Here is an 18,650-nt window from a genome sequence, read left to right on the forward strand (position 1 = left end):
TTTATGTTTTATATGGAGAAACCACAGCTCGTGTCACAGAGACTTAGTTGCCGTCCTCTGGGTTGTAAAATGCCGTGGCTAGGGGTAGGACCCTCTTCCTCAGGGCTTACGCTGGGCTTCGGCTTATGAAAGAAAGTAGTGCCTGCTGGAATCGAACCCCGATTGATGGTGTGCCAGCCAAGGCCCGCTCCCGCTAGGCCAACTCGTTGGCAGTGTTCTATTTTTTCATTTTTAAACGACAGTTACATCATGGGTTTTGGTTTCCTTAACTGAGAGGTTAAAGGTTTGTAGGCGTATTTGTACATAAACTAAGGGTACAGGACTAAGGTGGTTATTTGAAGAATAAAAATTTACAAAAAATACGCTTGAATTTTGGTTTATTTATAAACAAGTCTGACTTTTAAAATATTATGAATACACACCTAATTAATAAAATAATTCTAGGAGAGTGTTTGTAAATAAGCCAAAAGTTAGGTGTGCTTTTCTAAATTTTTCTTTGAAAAATTTACGCACTTTATCTTTGTTCCCTCCTTCCCTTTGATCGCTTCAGAAGGAATTATCACTACCCCTTCCCCTTCCTCATTGCACGCGTGGGCCAAGGTACCACCTTCCTCCTCACTGCTCTATTCCTTCCTTTCACTCAGAAATTGTATGTGAAGTGCAGAATTTCTTAACCAGCCAGAAGTCTTTTATTTACCCTTCAGCCACCAGGTCTCCTTTTTTTTTTTACAGACACCAGGTCTCCTAGTTGTGCTGCTTTTGCCACTCGGTTTTTCAGTGATCTTTCTTCACGATTATTTTGATGGGGGTTTGGCGCTAAGGTGGTCGTTGGAGTTGCCCTGTTTCTGCAAGGTTTGAGATTGGTGGTGGTCTCACTTGCATTATAGTCTCTGAGAATTTGTGGGGTTTTGATTTCTTCTCTTTGTTCTGGTTTTCTGGTGATGTCTGGTTTCAGGGTTTGTTTTTTGGTTGCTTTTCTTCCTCTTTTAACATCACCATCATCAATATCTTCTTCTGCTTGAAGTCCCTTCTGGGGAATTTTGCTCTCTCTCTCTCTCTCATTAAATAAGGTGTCAGTATTTCCTTTTTATTCCCTCTATAGAAAACGGAAAGTATTCAGGCATAAAATTGATACTTTCTCGGAAGGGGGTGTCTGTTTTCTTCTCATTTCGGCATAAGGAAAAGAGCGGCAACATCGGTGTATGCTTTTTATTACATTAAGGCTTGATCATATGTTTCAAGAGTTATCTGCAACTGTTGGAAAATTTCATTTTCAAATCAATTTAGTTGTGCTCTCTAACGGTTAGGAAACTGAAATAGGAGATGCCCACTTTTAAAGTACCGAATAATCTGTTATTTGATTGAGGCATTTCTTCTACTTATCAGTCTTTTGGGCATATTGTCGATTGTATTAATGCCTTTGTTTTGTTCCTACCTGTGATTTAAATGTCATATCTCTCAGCTAAAGTATCTGACTGTTCTTAGGGAGGTACTCTGCTTAATTTTAGGTTTTATGGTTAATATGGATTGTTCATGTTTTGCTGAAAGAAGGTAAATTATGTTCTGTTTTTAGTTCGGTTTAGGCTAAGGCCATATTATGGCATTGATGCAACTGGATCAAACTCCGAAAGCATCACCCCAGAAGGCAGGTGCTACTCCGAAGGCCATCTTAAACGAAAAGTATGGTAACAAGGCAAGCTATAGAACTGAGGAAGTGCATGATGAATCGGCAAGGAATGCATGTCCTGGATTGGCTATACCACAGCAAAGCCAGTGCAAATTTCGTTGTCGCTTGGAACTTCCTGAGTTTATGGTTGTTTCAGATGTCTTCACTCGGAAGAAAGATGCGGAGCAGTCTGCAGCAAAGATGGCATTAGAGAAGGTTGTGGCCATGTTTGCTGATACCTCTTTACTTATCAGTTCTGTTTGTGCTTTTGGCTTCATGTGCTTGAGGATGGTAGTGCAAGGACTACTATTTTGTCTAAAATTTCACCAGGTTTTAGTATGTTCTGTGAACAACAAATGAAAAAACTGGCCACTTTCATGAATGATTGAAGTTTTAAATAGAAGATCATAATTATTTCCCTCCATTCGGTGTATTTTTTTGTGTTACATGAAACACAATTATCTGAACTTCAATTTATCTATTAAACATTGACAATCTACTCATAGCCAAACATACTCTTATTTCTTCTACCTTTCATTTTTAACACATGGTTTGAGTGTACAATTATTTTATTGTTTGTTTTGCTCGATTTCCTTAAGTCATTTTATGTCTCAAGTCCACTTCATACATGATTGCCTTTTTCTTTTTGTTTGTATTCATATAGGATGGCTTGTTCACGTTCTTGTGGGATCAATTGGAAAAATATTTTTTGTTACTGAAAATAAGGAAACATTTATGGGTTCAATGTGAAAATTGTTATGGAATCGCGAAGCATAATTTTTTTAGTTTTCCAATTAGATTAGATAAGTATGAAAAAGGTTGAGTTGCATAATTTAAAAAGCTACCATTCTGGGGGACCAATGCCAACTCAATTAGGTCTGTTTTATGTTTGAATAGGTCAGTGTGAGAATTGTCTTCTGGAAGCATTATGCTTCATTATTTTTAATGGTCCTTGATTTAGGTGATTCATGACATTATCTCAATTTTGTATGGTCATATTTCTTTCTCCTTGAATGGTGAATGATTGAGGATCCTAAATTTGATAAGTCCATGCACAAAATATTCTTCCAGGTTGCCACAAAATATTCAAGATCCTAACTTATTCATTTTGATGTTTGGGGTCCTGCACCAGTTGAATCCTTTTCTGGTTCTAGGTATCATTTCAAATGTCATATTTGTTTCCAATTACCTTTACTTGGATATTTTTCATGAGACATGAATTCAAGAATTAAATTTTTTTTTTTGGAAATGCATTTCAAGCATTCCATTTGCTACTTTGGTAGCGATGGGAGGGAAAATATTCATCACATGAATTCTAGATCTACTTATGAGAAAATGAGATGGAAAGGTAAGTTTAATTCCTACACGCTTCACAACAAAATGTAGGGACAGAAAGAAAATACTGACAGTTAATGAAGTTGCACTATCTTTGATGTTCTAAAGGTTTGTGGATATAAGCCTTTCATTCTCCTTGTTATTTACTAATTGTGAAAATGCTAGATTTTAATTAATGAAATGTTTTGGCTGTGGGTGTTATGTGCATTTGGATACAAATCAAAGAACACAAATTGATCAATGAAAGTAGGATGAGTTGAAGATGTACCACTCATTAGGAATGAGCTAATGATGATGTGTCAAAGGCAAGGCAACTTGAAAGCCATGAATCTATCTTTATTGGAGATTGTATAAACACATGTATCTGGGAATCATCAAGAAGTATGTAATATCCTAGTCAACCTAGAAGAAAGACTCAAATTTATGGAAATGGTCATGGTCAGGAAGTTTGTCGGGAGTTGGTTGAATGGACCTCAAATGATAAGGTATATAATTTAACAGGAAAAGAAGCAACTAAAGATCCAAATACTATATGAAATCCTCCAAAAGTTTATATCATGATAATGGACTGGGAGAAGCAAAGGATACAAATATTGGGCTATAGAATGGCACCCCCTTCATGTTGGACCTGCCCATTGTTTACTTGATCAAATTGGTCTATGTTGACTTTATCCATTTTGTGCAAGTTCTGTGTGTTTTCTAGTTTTTAAGCTTCACACAAGGGCTTTTCTTGTTGTTTAGTAATTAGTACAAATGTTCTTGACTTAGTTCATAACTTCATGTCAACATGCAGCTTAGAAATAGTATAGCTATAATTGATATAAAAATAGATTTATTATCATTGTTGTTATTGTTGTTGTTGTTGATGTTTAAGTATATTTGATAGGGAGCACCAAAGATCACATACTCATCTTATCTTAGCAATTGGATGTATTCAATATATATTTAATAAGGAGCACCAAGAGCACACACTCCCTCATCTTGGCCACTGGGTCTATTCAAATCTAATATTTGTTGGAGTAAATGTTCATGAATCCTTCTCCTCCCTAGGAAGTTGCTGTCTAGCACCACTTAAGTAAAAATGATATTCCTCATCTAATTGATGTTTTCTTGTTTCCTATTTCACTTTTTTGCAGCTTGGTATTGTGTCCTCAGAAAGCACTCTTACAATAAAGGAGCGATGGGCCGAATTGGTTGAACGCCTTTCTTTTTTATTTACAGATGAGGTTGGTGTCTTAGCATTCTACTTCAATGAATTGGAACTTAGAACCCTGCTATATGTTATCCTTGTGCTATTTTGAATAATGATTGAGTTGTAGATGGAAGATTCTACTTATGCTTAAAGCACAGAGGGAATACATTATGAGTTCCTAAGCTCCAATACTTGTAGCTATGCTATATTGTGCTTGTTGTACTTGAAATGTTATTTGAAAGCATGAACAAAAGGTACATTCCTTTTATTTTTTAAGTGGTAAAAGGATGGACAACAGAACTCTAATTTGTTTCATCTTTTAAGTGAAAAGCTTCTAGTATGCTTCTTGTGTTTTTATGTACTTTTGTCAATTGGCTGCATTTCACCTGTTCTGCTGTTCATTGAGAACTATTATCATTTAAAAGAAATTGACATGCCACAGGCATTTTGGTTCATAGTACACTCTCAGGGTATTGTTTTGTCTAATTATCTTGATGACTATTTTGGGAACTAAACTGCTTTGGCGAATGTCAATGATGGATTGGAAATGTTATGTACATAGCTGGTTTCAGATGAAAAAATCAACGTATTCTCTAACATTCACATTTTCTGACTTCCTGTTTGTTGTCAAGTTTCTCAAATCACCTCATCCACTGGTTGCTCACTTCAGAGCGGCACTTCTGCAAAAAAGTTGCATTCAGTGTTTGCTCCCTGCTTCTATCCTTTCTGTTTGCGATGCCAAACTTTTTACTTTGTGCAAGTCCATCAATCCAAAAGCTGAAGTGGATCCTGTAATATCTTTGGCACTTATAATGAAGTCTGCAAGACAGTCTGGTTCTCTATGTACCTCAGGGGATAAACTCTGGGTATCAAGACAAACGCCTTACCCTGCAGGGGTCATACAGTCTTTGATCGAAAAGCATTCAGAATCCACAGAAAACCTTCAAACAGATGGTATTTATATACCTTGCCCTATGGAGAAACCCGTTGAAGTATTTAAACTCGAACTTTCTTCTAATGCATATTATATGGATGTTATTGCCCAAAAACTTGGGGTCAGTGATTCTTCTCAAGTTTTAATTTCAAGGTAAGTAGGAGGTTGACATTCCAGAACTGAATTATCATTTCATGTTTCTAAATGAAATATTAAACTAGTGAAAATTATGACTATATATCCACTTTTCTATTACAGGGCCATTGGCAAAGGTTCTTCTGAGATTAGATTATATTTTTCTGTTCCAGATACTCCACTTTTGAATTATGATTCATCTCTGGAGGATCTCTCTACTGTTAAAGAAATTGTTGATTTGGAGCCACTTCTAAATGTCAGGGCTTCCTATTTCTCTGGAACAAATGTATATGGAGATGCAGTTTTGGTGACCCTTGGTTACACATGGAGGTCTGCAGGAAGCCTTTTCCATGAAAGTGTCTCGCTTGATTCCTATTACAGGTCTGTATTTCATGCATAGATGGGTCTTCGTCTTAGCCTTTCTGCACTGTTGGATCTCTTGTTTTTCAGATTTCTTTCTCCTTCTGGATTGATTTACGCCATTATGGTGTATTCATTATCTAATATAATGTACTGGACGGCTGCTGTTTCTTTCACTCATTATTCACATTCTGCACATTGTATTAGGTTCTGATGTGTTACTTCATAAATCATGGCAACAAGTAAATTTGCTCCAATGGTTTTAGCGAATTGTTGACATGCAATAATGCATGTTATGAGGTTATAACCTTATGTCTTATGTTAGCAGTAAACTGTAATGCAGGTTTTCCCACAATAATAATTTTGCTGTTCAGGTATTAGTGATAATTGTATTTAAATTTACTAAACTCACCTAATTGGGCTCATTGTGAGGCTATTTAAGGTCGGTGCACTCATCTTCAAAAGCTGTTGGCAATGTATCTGGTTTCTTTGTCAAATTATTCCCTTCTTGCGATGTGGTTTAAAATGAACCAACATTCAGTTAACCCTGTGGTTTAGCATGATCTTGTTCTGTTAGTGAATGTCCATTATCCTGTTCTTGATGCATTTAATTGTGTCCCTTTTTAGGTTTGCATGATCTTGTTCTGTTAGTGAATGTTCATTATCCTCTTCTCGATGTGTCCATTTTTAGGTTGTAGCTACATCTGTCTACTTGATTGGGACACCCTTTCTTCTTTGTTGCATTTACCCTTATTTATGGCATGAAAACTAAATGTGTAAATTTTTCTGTGGTTGGATAAATCAGCTAAAATCAAATGGACTGATCCTAGATTCCACCCTTTTCAACCTGTGGTGTTTTCTTTTTATGCTTAAGAAATACAGGCAGTGACTTTCATTGCAAATAGTTAATTTTCCTCTTATGAACTTTTCTATCTGGTTTCTTTTGTTTAGAATCTTTAGATTACATGACATATTGATAGTTGTCTCCAGAATGCTTCTTAGTAGACTTCCTGATGGCAATTACAAGATATCGAGAGATGCAATGCTCATAGCAGAGTTGCCTGTGAATTTTACGACACGTTCAAACTGGAGGGGCTCATTGCCAAGAGACCTGCTCTGCATGTTCTGTCATCAGCATCATTTGTCTGAACCTGTGTTCTCGATAAGTTCTTCAGAACCACCATCAGAGGCGTTAGGAACACATCAAAAGCTGAAGTCAGAAAATCCAGTTGAGGTAGATGAGTTGAAAAGTAGGGCGCTAGGTGGTGAAAAGAATGGGGAATCTGGTGGTGATGTCATAATCAAATCTCTGTATAGATGTTCGGCAAGAGTGCTGTCAAAGGATGAGCATGTCATAATAGAATGCCCTCCTGAGAATTTTTACAGAAGCAAGAATGATGCTGTTCAGAATGCTGCCCTGAAGGTTTTGGGTTGGTTGAACATGTGCTTTAAACAAATTGATTTGCCAATAGAGAAGTTGGTTGGTCTTGAAGACACTCATGGAGTTCGTGTTTCACTTTCAAATTTTTCAAAACAATTCTCAAAACAAATTGTATTGTATGGGTCTCTTCACCATATTCAGCAGAAAAATTCTCCTAGAAATGGAAGACCATTAGGTTTGTTTTTTGGGAGAGACCAACCAAGCTTAGTGCAGGAGAATGGAAAGATCCATTTTAACATTGAAGGTCCTGATTCTGGTATCTGTGCATCTAGTGGATCTTTAGCATGCATAAGCTATGCTGTTTTTTGGGTGAATGGTCATCAGAAAAATTGTCTGGACAGCAAAGAACAATTTGAGTTTGAAATAGGGACCGGTGCTGTGATTTGCCATCTTGAAGAGTGTGTAAATCAGATGTCTGTTAACCAAGTTGCTACTTTCAGTACAGTGCTTCCTTCTAAGGAGTTGATACTAGCTTCTTCTGGTGAAAGTGCAGCAGCACTTTTATCTTGTGCTTGTAAGTTCCATAATTCCTATGCTTAGTTATATTTGTTTCTTAAATTTTATAATTTGGTCTTGGCTTACTCTGTCTGGATTTTAGAAGCTGATGATGAACATTCTATTACTCTTGTAGATGATGGGTTCCTGGAATACCGTATAAAGCTGTTGCAAATCATGGAGCCGATGGAGGATAGGATGGAGCAGGCTTTCTTTAATCCTCCTTTATCAAAACAAAGGCTGGAGTATGCTTTAAGACATATAAGAGAGTCGCAGGCTACTACCTTGGTATTATTTGAATACCTTATTTTTTCTTGATGTGATGGCTTGCTTTGTCTTAAGAATTTTGCATCTCATTTGCAGTGTTAATTAGGGTTCTCACTTTATATTTTTCAGGTTGACTTTGGATGTGGGTCAGGCAGCTTGCTGGATGCTTTATTTCATCATGACACAACATTGGAAAAAATTGCAGGTGTTGACATTTCACAGAAGAGTCTCAGCCGTGCTGCAAAGGTTTGAATTGTGTTTTCTTTTTCTTTGTTTCTAATTTCACTTATCTGGCTTGTTTCTTTATGTTGATACTTTCCCTTCTGTGTTTTCTGCTATGTTGCTTCCAAAAAGTTTGCATTCTATAAGACTATATAACTTAGGGACTGCCAATACCAGAATCTGGTGTACAGGTGATCTTTGCTTGAAATTATCCTTCACTGTTGCTTGCTTGTATCCTTCAGGGCCCTCATGTTGTTCCTCATTTCCGACCTGAATGTCCTTTTACACCTTCCATCAGCCTTTAACTTGCTATTGTTATCCCGTATTGTGTCACAATTGGACTGCTTGTTACCTACAATTCATCATCAGATCCATGACTGGATATATAAGGGCGTAATGACATGCAGTTTAGCTTTAGACAAGATGAATAACAAACTAGAAATGTGCTGGTGTTCTACACCAAACTAGAAGTGGAAAGGTATATAAGGTTTTCACCTAGAGGTTATGTGACATGCAGTTTAACTTTAGATAAGATGAATAACAGACTAGAAACGTGCTGGTGCTCTGCACCAAGCTAGAAGTGGAAGGGTATATAAGGTTCTCACCTATAGGTTATGTAAGTGGAAAGGTATATAAGGTTTTCACCTAGAGGTTATGCATTCCTATTTTCATGTGATTGTTTGTGTGAAACCCCCTATTTTTATGGGGTTTTGTCTGAATCAGATATTTATGGTGCTTTCTATGTAATAGAGATTTAACGAGCAAGGCTGACCCCATATACCTGGGAGTCTGGGACATATGGTGATGAGCCATAGTAGTAGTATGCTACCAGATAAGTTCATGGGCACATCCATTACATCCACATTTTGAAGGAGAGCACCTGAGTTTCCCATTATCAACTAAGACTTGAATGAGTGAGGTATAGTTTGAATATTTAGGAGCAAGTACCAAGGGTAAAACAATTCATAGACTTGTTTCAACATGTAAATCCCAAAGTGGTTACACCTTGGTCAAAATCAAGGTTGCCAGACTAGGAAGGGGAAGCTGAAAACAACACGGGAAGTGGAAGCGAGAAGCCATGCATTTTAAAATGTATAGGAAGTGGGAAGCGATGAATAAAAAAAAGCAATATAAGAATTGAATGGGAATTGAAATTGAACACAAATAAAAACTAAAATAAAAGTGATTATTCTTAAATTTCATGATTTTTTAGTGTAAGAATTAAATTTGTAACAAAATCTAAAAATGATCTCTAATTTAGAGAAAGCACATGGAAGTGAGTGAGAAGCATGAGAGGAAACACATACAAACATGAAAAGTAGAGTGAGAAAACATATAAAAAGAATATATGAAGCATGTGGAAAGCGTAGGAGAAGCGTGGGAGAATCGAGATTCTCATCAAGTTTCGGAAGCGAGGAGTATCATGCTTCCGAAGCGAGTTTCCGGGAAGCGGGCTTCCCACCTATATAAGAAGCTTTTAGTACCATTGGTCTAGATATTAATACTATGGAAATGCAAGCTACAAGACTTATTTGGATCTTTTGCAAAACTATATTTTGAGAAAACCCGACACATGCAAAGAGAGGACACAAAACCTAAACCTTGCCTTAAGTGCATTTCAGAGAAGTCCAACCTCCATGATCAGGATGTTAAGAATAAATGTATTTACATGTATGTATGTATATATATATATATATATATATATATATATATATATATATATATATATATATATATATATATATATATATATATATATATATATATATATATATATATATATATATATATATATATATGATTGTAATAGGCAATACCCACTAGGGGTATTTTTGTCTTTTCACACTGTAATAGGTTGTGCCCTTTAGGGGCACATTTGTCTTTTTTAAATTTTTTTATTTTTCTTTTTCCCTTTTCATAAGGGCTTTTTGGTCTTTTGACCAAATAGAGTTGTTGGGAGCTCCCAACGACTATATTTCTAGTCGTTGGGATGCTCCCAACGGCTCTATTGAGCTCTCTTGTTGTATATAAAGGGGATCTCCCCCTTCTCTCGTTTGATGCTTTTTCAAGCATTCTTTGGCAATAAGATACTTTAATTTTTACCTGTGTTTCAAGCCTATAAGTAGCTCTTTTGTATGTGATCTTGTATTGACCCATAAGAGGTCATTGTACTCTTGTGTTATTGTGTTCTTGTAAGCCCATAAGAGGCATCTACTTGTGCTTTTGTATTTTATTACGCAAGCCTGTCCAAAAGTTCCAAACCTAAGGAGAACAAAACCAATGATTGATATTACACATGCATATGCATATCTGATGCAGGGCAGGATGGACCCAGGTCCATACCGTCTGACCCAGGTCCATACCGTCTGACCCAGGCAGCGGACCCAATTTACCAGAAGTGGTTCCCCTGCGTGCCCACTCCAGACGAGTACGAGGCACTCCAACCCGGACGACCCAAATCCATAAAAAAGAAGACCTGGATCCCGTCTCGGGTCCATGACTGGACCCGAGACTCGGATCCGCCAGCTTACTTTTTTAAAACCCTCTCCTAGGGTTTTGTGCGACAGAGAATATTGAAAAACGCAGCAGCCTTTCATTTTTTTTAGCAGCTTTCCCTCTTTCCCTTTTGTCTTTTCTTCTGTCAGTATTTTCTTCATTTGATTTTCAGATTCTAGCATTGTCGTTACTTACTTTCTACCCATTACTATTCAGTTTATTGTTTATTTGAAAGTTCATTGGAATAAAAACTATACAACTGTGTTACGGTGGTTGCTATTTGTTTGTTTTCTGCACCGTGCACGTCGTGGGAGCCGAGCACTTCCACTCAGCACCCAAGAACCGCAGCAGTCGGCGCCCCACTGCATGGGCGATCCGGCGACGAAACTCGAGCAGGAGGATGCCGACAACGCAGATCCAATGCTGCGGATGATGGAAATGATGACGAAGATGCAAGAGAACGTGCTGCGTATCAGCCGGGACGTGGCCGGCATCTCCCGACGACTTGATGGGGTCGAAGATCGGGTTGCGAGGATTGAGTCGTCGGCGGCAACACCTACGCCTTCTACATAGCAAATGGATCCGATTAGGGGCGGCAATGTTGTCGTCTTCGTTGAAGCGGTGGCTGACGGTCCAGCCCAACCAACTCTTCAGGCTGCCGCGCCATCGAAAAACGCAGGGAGGGAACTGCGCAGGAACGCCAGCCTCGTATCGCCCCACTCCGAGGTACCGATGATGGCCTGTGGCGAGACGACCACTCGGCTGGGGGAAGAGGGGAGTCCCAGCGGCAGCTTGGGTGCGCCTGCCTGGCACCGACCCACGCAGCAGGGGCTGCAGGTCGGGCACGACACGCGTGGCCTGAACGTGATGCTGGACCAGACCGAAGCAGGGCTCCCCAACCGCAGTTTGAGTGCGCCTGCCTGGCACCGACCCACGTAGCAGGGCAGCAGGTCGGGCACCGCCCGCGTGGCTCGACCGTGCCGTCGGGTCAGGCAGCCGGCGCACCAGCCTTAGCCCGGGCTGGGGAGGGTCTGTCGACCTTCCCAGCACCTGTGCGCGGGGTACTGTCGCAACCCACCTGCAGGTTAAGGGGGCTGACCCTTTATGGGTTGGATCTGACCTCTTAGGGTCAGGTCAAGACTCTATGTTAATTGGGTCCAGACCCGATTACCGAGGACCACCCTTTGGGTTCTCGGGAGCGGGTCTGACACCCTTCTACCCAACCTACCCAGTTGAGTTCGGTTCGCAGTTTCCTACGAATCCGCCCCAACCCGTTAATTTTGAACCCCAAAACGGATCCTATACCGACCCAAACTTGTATCAGACCCGGACAGAGCTCCAGTTTGATTTTGAGCCGGGTCAAAACCAGACCCATAATCGTATGGATCGTGGATCGAGTTCAAACCAAGCCTTTTACCCCCACAACTCGATCCCTGATCCAACCTATCCAAATTTGGGTCCGACGAATAGTTTAGGATTAGGCCCGATCCATATCCAGTCGGGTGAATCATCTCAGTCCTATACCAACCCAACCAGATACCCAAACTCAAACCAACTCGTTAACCCCTTACCGATCCTAAACCAGGTCCAACACCCTTGTCATAATCCAAACCTGTTTTACCCCGTCTCTATCCACTTAGAGCCCGAGACCCAACAAACCCGTCCGCCTTTAGTAAGACCGCCTTACATCCCGATGCAACAGCGTCAGCCACAGATGGCCCCCACCCGCGGGCTAACCAGACCAAGGCAGATTCATCAGGGACCAGCGCGACCTGAGCGCCATCCACCCGTTGTTGGAGTACCACAACACCAGCAACCAGGCGAGTAGAACCGCGATGATAGAGCAGTGTGGGACGATGATACTTTTTGGAACGAGTACCCTGCGAGCATGGTGGAGGCCCGTCAACAGAGAGCACCGGAGCGCCCCTCCACGTATGGGGTGAAGTTAGAGCTTCCAGAATTCGCGGGTCGGTTCAATGCGGAGCAGTTCTTCAATTGGTCATATGTCGTCCAGTTCTTTTTCGACTACCATGAGGTCGCCGAGCACTGTCGTGTCTCCCTAGCCTCTACCCTGTTGAGAGGCCTAGCACAGACATGGTGGGTTGAGCTGCAGAGGTCGAGGGAGCGGCAGAGATTTGTGCACATACAGACTTGGAAAGAGATGCAGCAGTTGATGCAGTCTAAGTTCGTGCCGTCAGATCACGCAGAGAGAGCCTACAAAGAGTACCTGACCCTGCGTCAAGGCACCAATACTGTGGCAGATTACACTGCTGAGTTCCATCGTCTTTCCCTACGAGTGCAGATCGAGGAGATCGCTCGCCAGCAAGTCACGAGGTATATTTCTGGTCTCCGTCCTGCTATTTATGACGATTTCAGTTGTATCACAGTCGAGTCATTGGATCAGGCAAGTGGTTATGCCATGAATGTAGAAGAGAAACTGAAAAGGAGGCAGAAACATAGGACTTCCCGTAGTGATCGGTCCAGTCACCCAAAGTTGAGTTTCCCAACCAGGGGAGCGAGCTCCCCTAGGAAAGAAGACTCAAAGTCCACCCTAGCAAACTCGATCAGTCTGGACCAGCGTACCACACCAGATCCAGGGGTAAACCCAGTGAGTCCACCGTTCGTTGTTTTAGGTGTCAAGAGTTAGGTCATATTACGTCCTAGTGTCCCACCATGAGTAAGAACACCCATCTAGCAGAAGGGCATTGTTGAGCCTGCGTCTGACAGTGAGAGCGAGGGTGAGTCGCTTGTTGAGGGGAATGACGAGGTGAAAGTTGTAGAGTTCAATGGCAGCATCGAAAATTTGTTAACCATCCGTCATGTGTTGACCACATCCCGAGAGTCGGCCCCCATAAAATGGTTGTGAAATAATATTTTTAGAACCCGATGCAATTGTGAGGGGCGCGCGTGTGATGTTATCATTGATACCGGAGCGTGCGAGAATATGGTGTTCGAGAGTGTCGTGTCCCCCTTGAACCTAAAAACAGAAAAATTGTCCCAACCTTATAAAATGGCATGGTTCAAGAAAGGCAACGAGGTGCCCATCACCCTACGTTGTCTAGTTCGGTTCTCTATGGGGAAGCATTACCACGATGAAGTGTGGTGTGATGTGGCGCCCATGAGTACGTGTCATATCTTATTGGGACGTCCCTGGCAGTTTGACCATAAGACCATCCATGATGGCCGTAGGAATACGTACACATTTGTCTTTAAGGGTCATAGGATAGTTCTTCTTCCCACCAAGAAAGTCGGGTTGCCCCGGCTAGCGGGTCTATCTGACCGATCTTCCCTCCTTGGGCTGCTCGAAACTTGGCACCTTTCTCCTACATTTAATGTGTCTGATCTATATGCTTACTGTGGAGACAACAAGTCGTCAGAGCCGACTTCTTTCCCACCAGGGGAGAATGATGCAGGGCAGGATGGACCCAGGTCCATACCGTTTGACCCAGGCAGCGGACCCAATTTGCCAGAAGTGGTTCCCCTGCGTACCCACTCCAGACGAGTACGAGGCACTCCGGCCCGGACGACCCAAATCCATCAAGAAGAAGACCTGGATCCCGTCTCGAGTCCATGATTGGACCCGAGACCCGAATCCGCCAGTTGACTTTTTTAAAACCCTCTCCTAGGGTTTTGTGCGACAGAGAATATTGAAAAACACAACAACCTTTCATTTTTTTAGCAGATTTCCCTTTTGTCTTTTCTTCTGTCAGTATTTTCTTCATTTGATTTTCAGATTCTAGAATTGTCGTTACTTTCTACCCATTACTATTCAGTTTATTGTTTATTTGAAAGTTCATTGGAATAAAAACTATACAACTGTGTTACGGTGGTTGCTATTCGTTTGTTTTCTGCACCGTGCACGTCGTGGGAGCCGAGCGCTTCCACTCAGCACCCAAAAACCGCAGCAGTCGGCGCCCCACTGCATCAATATCTATCTATGAACTTTTTCTATTTAAAAAAGATCATGTAAAACTATCATGAAGTATGCGGATAAACAAAAGCAAGAACCACAAGGGGCTTACAATAACACAAACACAACGTGCACATGCACAAGTTCACCATGAGATAATACAAGGTGCCATCATAGGCAATACAAACAGCCACGAAGGGCAATACCATGCATTAAAGCACAAAAACAAGAATAAAAACAATAACATTTTATTCATAATATACTCACAAAGTGAGTTAGAATACTTTAAAAGATCATTGGAGAACAAGGGGGTTCACCCCTATTTATACACAAGAGGTAGTCTCAAATAAAGCTGGTGGACTGGTCCAACATATCTTTTGACCTTGTCACAGGGGCTCGGCCAACTGGGTGCCGCACTCGCGTCGACGCGATGCGGGTGCAGCACCCGGTGCGGTCAACCTGACCCTGGGTGCGTTGACTGCACCCAGGGTCATTTAAGTCCAACTTTTGGACTTATATATATATATATATATTGCCGCACCCAAGTTTTTTGAAAGTGCCGCACCCGCACCCATGTGACATAGCTATTGACTAGTCAAAAAAGAACTCAACAACTCTATTTAGTCTTTGACCAAATAGTCCCTATAAAAATAAAAAAAGACAAAAAGAATAAAATAAAGTAATACAACTAAAGTTCCCCTAATGGGCACAACTATTACAATGCCATGAAATGACAAAAATACCCCTAGAGGGTATTACCTATTACATCATTATATATATATATATATATATATATATATATATATATATATATATATATATATATATATATATATATATATATATATATATATATATATATACAACTTGACAAAAACAAGCTGGGCAAAATGAGAACAAGTTCACAGTTTTTTCCCTTTAGCTTGTGATCAGTTAGAGTCAATTATAAATCATACAAATCACAGTCCAAGTTCAGGAAAGTACTTTTCTTCTTCTTCTTCTTCTCTCTCTCTCCCCCTTGTTTTATTCTGATATTCAGTTTTCTTGTGGTTATTATGCTTTCTGTCTATGGCATCCCTATGATCCATCCATTCTTTGACAGTAAGGCACTGAGGTATTCCTCTATTTTCTCTAATTTGTTGTTGGCCATCTTTGGTTTTGCAGACACTTTATTCAAATCTGAGCAGGAATGCAGATTTGATGATTCAAAGTGCAAACATCAAGGCTGCGGTGCTTTATGAAGGTTCAATCACACAATTTGATCATCGGCTATATGGATTCGACATTGGAACTTGTTTGGAGGTATGTCCTTTTTCCATAGGTTTTGCTGCCCAAACTTGTCCGCAGTTTATCCCTACAGTTTCTTCTTAGTAGCAAAAAATTAATAATATGCAAGGGTTTCGAGGAAGATTGCCAGAAAGGAATACTGAAAATGGGAATCACTATGGGAAATGGAAGCTGAAAAAAAGGTCTTTTAGGATCATATGAAAGAGCAGCAGGAAATATAAGGGAAATGAATCTCAAAGTGAACTGGGAAATGAACCAGGAAGCAAATTGGAAAACTTTTGAGAAACAAAGATAGTTTATTTTATGATGAATTATCAGTTATAACAATTTGTTCACAATATTTTATTTGTTCACCAAAATTTATGTGGATGTATTGATTACATTTACATGATTTTATGACTGTACAATCAAACAAGTTATCCATTCTTCATGCTTTACACATTCAAATGCATATTAAGAATACTAATGGAATAAAAACATTAAAATTAATAATTAAAATATGTTTAAAATAATGATTAATAAAATGTTTTATGATAGAAAACATAACAGTTGGGGTTAAGTGAACTTGCTATCTAAACAACAAAAAGGGCCATCAATTGATATTTGATAGCAATGCACCATGGATCTTAGCCCAAATTTCAAACCACGGACTTGGGGATGAGGTGTGAAGGACAGGACCCATGTTTTCCTTGGCAACTTTGGGGTTAACTTTCAGTTGGCAGGTTATTGAGCATATGGAGGAGGATCAAGCATGTGTTTTCGGGAACCTTGTGTTGAGTTCTTTCTGGCCACGGATCCTTATAGTTTCAACACCCAACCATGAATATAACTCAATACTGCAGAGGAATGCTACAGAAATGAAACCCGCTTCTACAGTCGATGGCCTGGGAGAGAAAACACAAGCACAGCCTTGTAGGTTCCGCAACCATGATCACAAGTTCGAGTGGACCAGAGCACAGTTCAACCAATGGGCAATGGATCTTGCATCAAGGCACAATTACAGCGTTGAAATCAGTGGGGTAGGTGGGTCAGCTGACATTGAACCGGGCTTTGCTTCTCAGATTGCGGTTTTCCGAAGAAATGAATCAGATGGGGCACCAAAGGGATCTTCTAATGAAGATTCATCTCACATTTATGAAGTGAGATGGGAATGGGGCTCCATGTGTTGATGTCTGGATCCTTCAATTTTGGCGGTCTAGTGTCTCGATTCTCTTTGTTGAGCAAGTTTTGTTAATACAGTATCAAGAAATATTTACTGCATTGCCCATCATAGAAGAATGTATATAGGCAGAGAGCTTATTCAACATTCAGAGGGTAATTGTATAATTCAAGTTTGATTTGTTTTATGATTGTAAATTTAAGCCAGTTTAATTAACCGTGGCCATTGAAGAACTTTCTCTCTCTAATTGTTGTTGAAGATCCAGGATTCTCAGCATTCTTTTGTAGCTTGCCGTCAATGTTTTGAAAATAGCATTGATATTTTGGAGGGTGATATCATACTGGAAAAAAAACTTTTTATTATCTGTTCTGAAAATTTAGCCAATATTAATGCCTAGTTTTATATTATTTATATATTTTCATTTTTTAATCTATATATATTTTCTATTTTTGTATGTCCTGGTAGTTTCCCGAGATCTTCCTGAGAAATTTTGCAAGATCTTCTCTTGCTTATGTTCTAGAGGAGATTTTTTACTATGATCAGGTGTCATACCTTAACAATGTTCCATGTTAATTGCAGATGTGTTCCAAAGTTTGGAGACTATCTTGCCAATATGTGAGTGCTTGCACTTGCATTTGATCCTGCATCTGTTGTGTCTGCTAACGTCTTTCTACATTCAGTTAGTTAAACAGGGCAGATTTAGTTTTAGGGTTGGCTGCATGTAGGTGGCTTGCAGGAAAAGGATTGGCGATGCTGGCCAGATGGGATCAGGTGATATTCAAAATCACTGTTAATGGTGATTTTTAAGATCCACCGCCCATCCTGGTGGATCAAGTGCCGGATGCCAAATCGCCCATTCAAAAGAATTTTAGGGGATTTGGTGTCCGATACAAAACGCTTAGAAATCACTACCGATATTGATTTTCAATATCACCTGATCCAAAACACCAGGGGGATTTACTGAACATTGAACCTTCAGGCAATCTCATAAAGGAATAGTCAAAGCCTTTGCCCTACAACCTGTTTGAAAACTTTGTAGTTGGAAGGATAAGGCTCTGCCTTCACTGAACTGAAATTTTAATTTTTTCCTTGACATCAATGCATTCAATCCTGATCCAAACTAAACCCAGTGAAGTAGAGTTGGATATGTATCCAAAATCCACATGGTAGTACTGGTTCTGGTGAAAAAAAATCAGAAAGAAGGGTTTTACAAGTAAAAGGTGCAAAAGGAATGGATTTGAATTGGAACCATAAAAAAATATTTATTCTAATTCAGGTCTGATCAGACAAGCCTGCATCAACCCGACTAGAGATTCAGATCTTTTAAGATTCACATATGAGAATAAGCTGTCGCCAGTTGCTACTAAACCTGAGCTGTTTGAAAACCTATATTGTTGAACTCGTCAAAACTGAAATTAACCTAATAAAAGCAGCGTTAAATATATATATATAGTGAAGTGTATCTTCCAGACCGTCCCAGACCTCTTTAAAAAGCATATTTTTGTGCGTTTTTTGTATAATCCAAACTTGTAGATGTACTTGTCATTGCTTATTTAGTAAAATCCGTGCTTTGGATTGAATAAATTTAACAAGAATTCTTGATTTTCTCATTAGGCTAAAAACACATCTAAACCTCAAAAATGCTTAAACTAATACATGTTTTCCATTAAATAAAGCATAGAGATCACATCTATGGATTTAAATTAAACAAAAAAACACATGCAAATATGTTTTCTAAAGGGGTCCATGAG

At 39.8% G+C, this 18,650-nt stretch overlaps 1 protein-coding gene across 1 annotated transcript; it reads left to right on the plus strand.

Annotated features, from left to right (window-relative positions):
* Nucleotides 1–1,597: 1,597 nt before the first annotated feature.
* On the plus strand, nt 1,598–17,201 carry LOC149834397 (small RNA 2'-O-methyltransferase-like). The gene is made up of 9 exons (XM_090009355.1): nt 1,598–1,957; nt 4,138–4,227; nt 4,955–5,147; nt 5,436–5,643; nt 6,574–7,577; nt 7,695–7,846; nt 7,955–8,071; nt 15,618–15,755; nt 16,463–17,201. Exons 1-9 carry the CDS (start codon nt 1,598–1,600, stop codon nt 16,907–16,909), a joined length of 2,709 nt encoding a protein of 902 aa, XP_089865481.1. The 3' UTR covers nt 16,910–17,201.
* Nucleotides 17,202–18,650: the final 1,449 nt, after the last annotated feature.

Source organism: Nuphar pumila, chromosome 6, assembly GCF_984573655.1.
Source record: "Nuphar pumila chromosome 6, dmNupPumi1.hap1.1, whole genome shotgun sequence".
In the NCBI taxonomy this organism is placed as follows: Eukaryota; Viridiplantae; Streptophyta; class Magnoliopsida; order Nymphaeales; family Nymphaeaceae; genus Nuphar; species Nuphar pumila.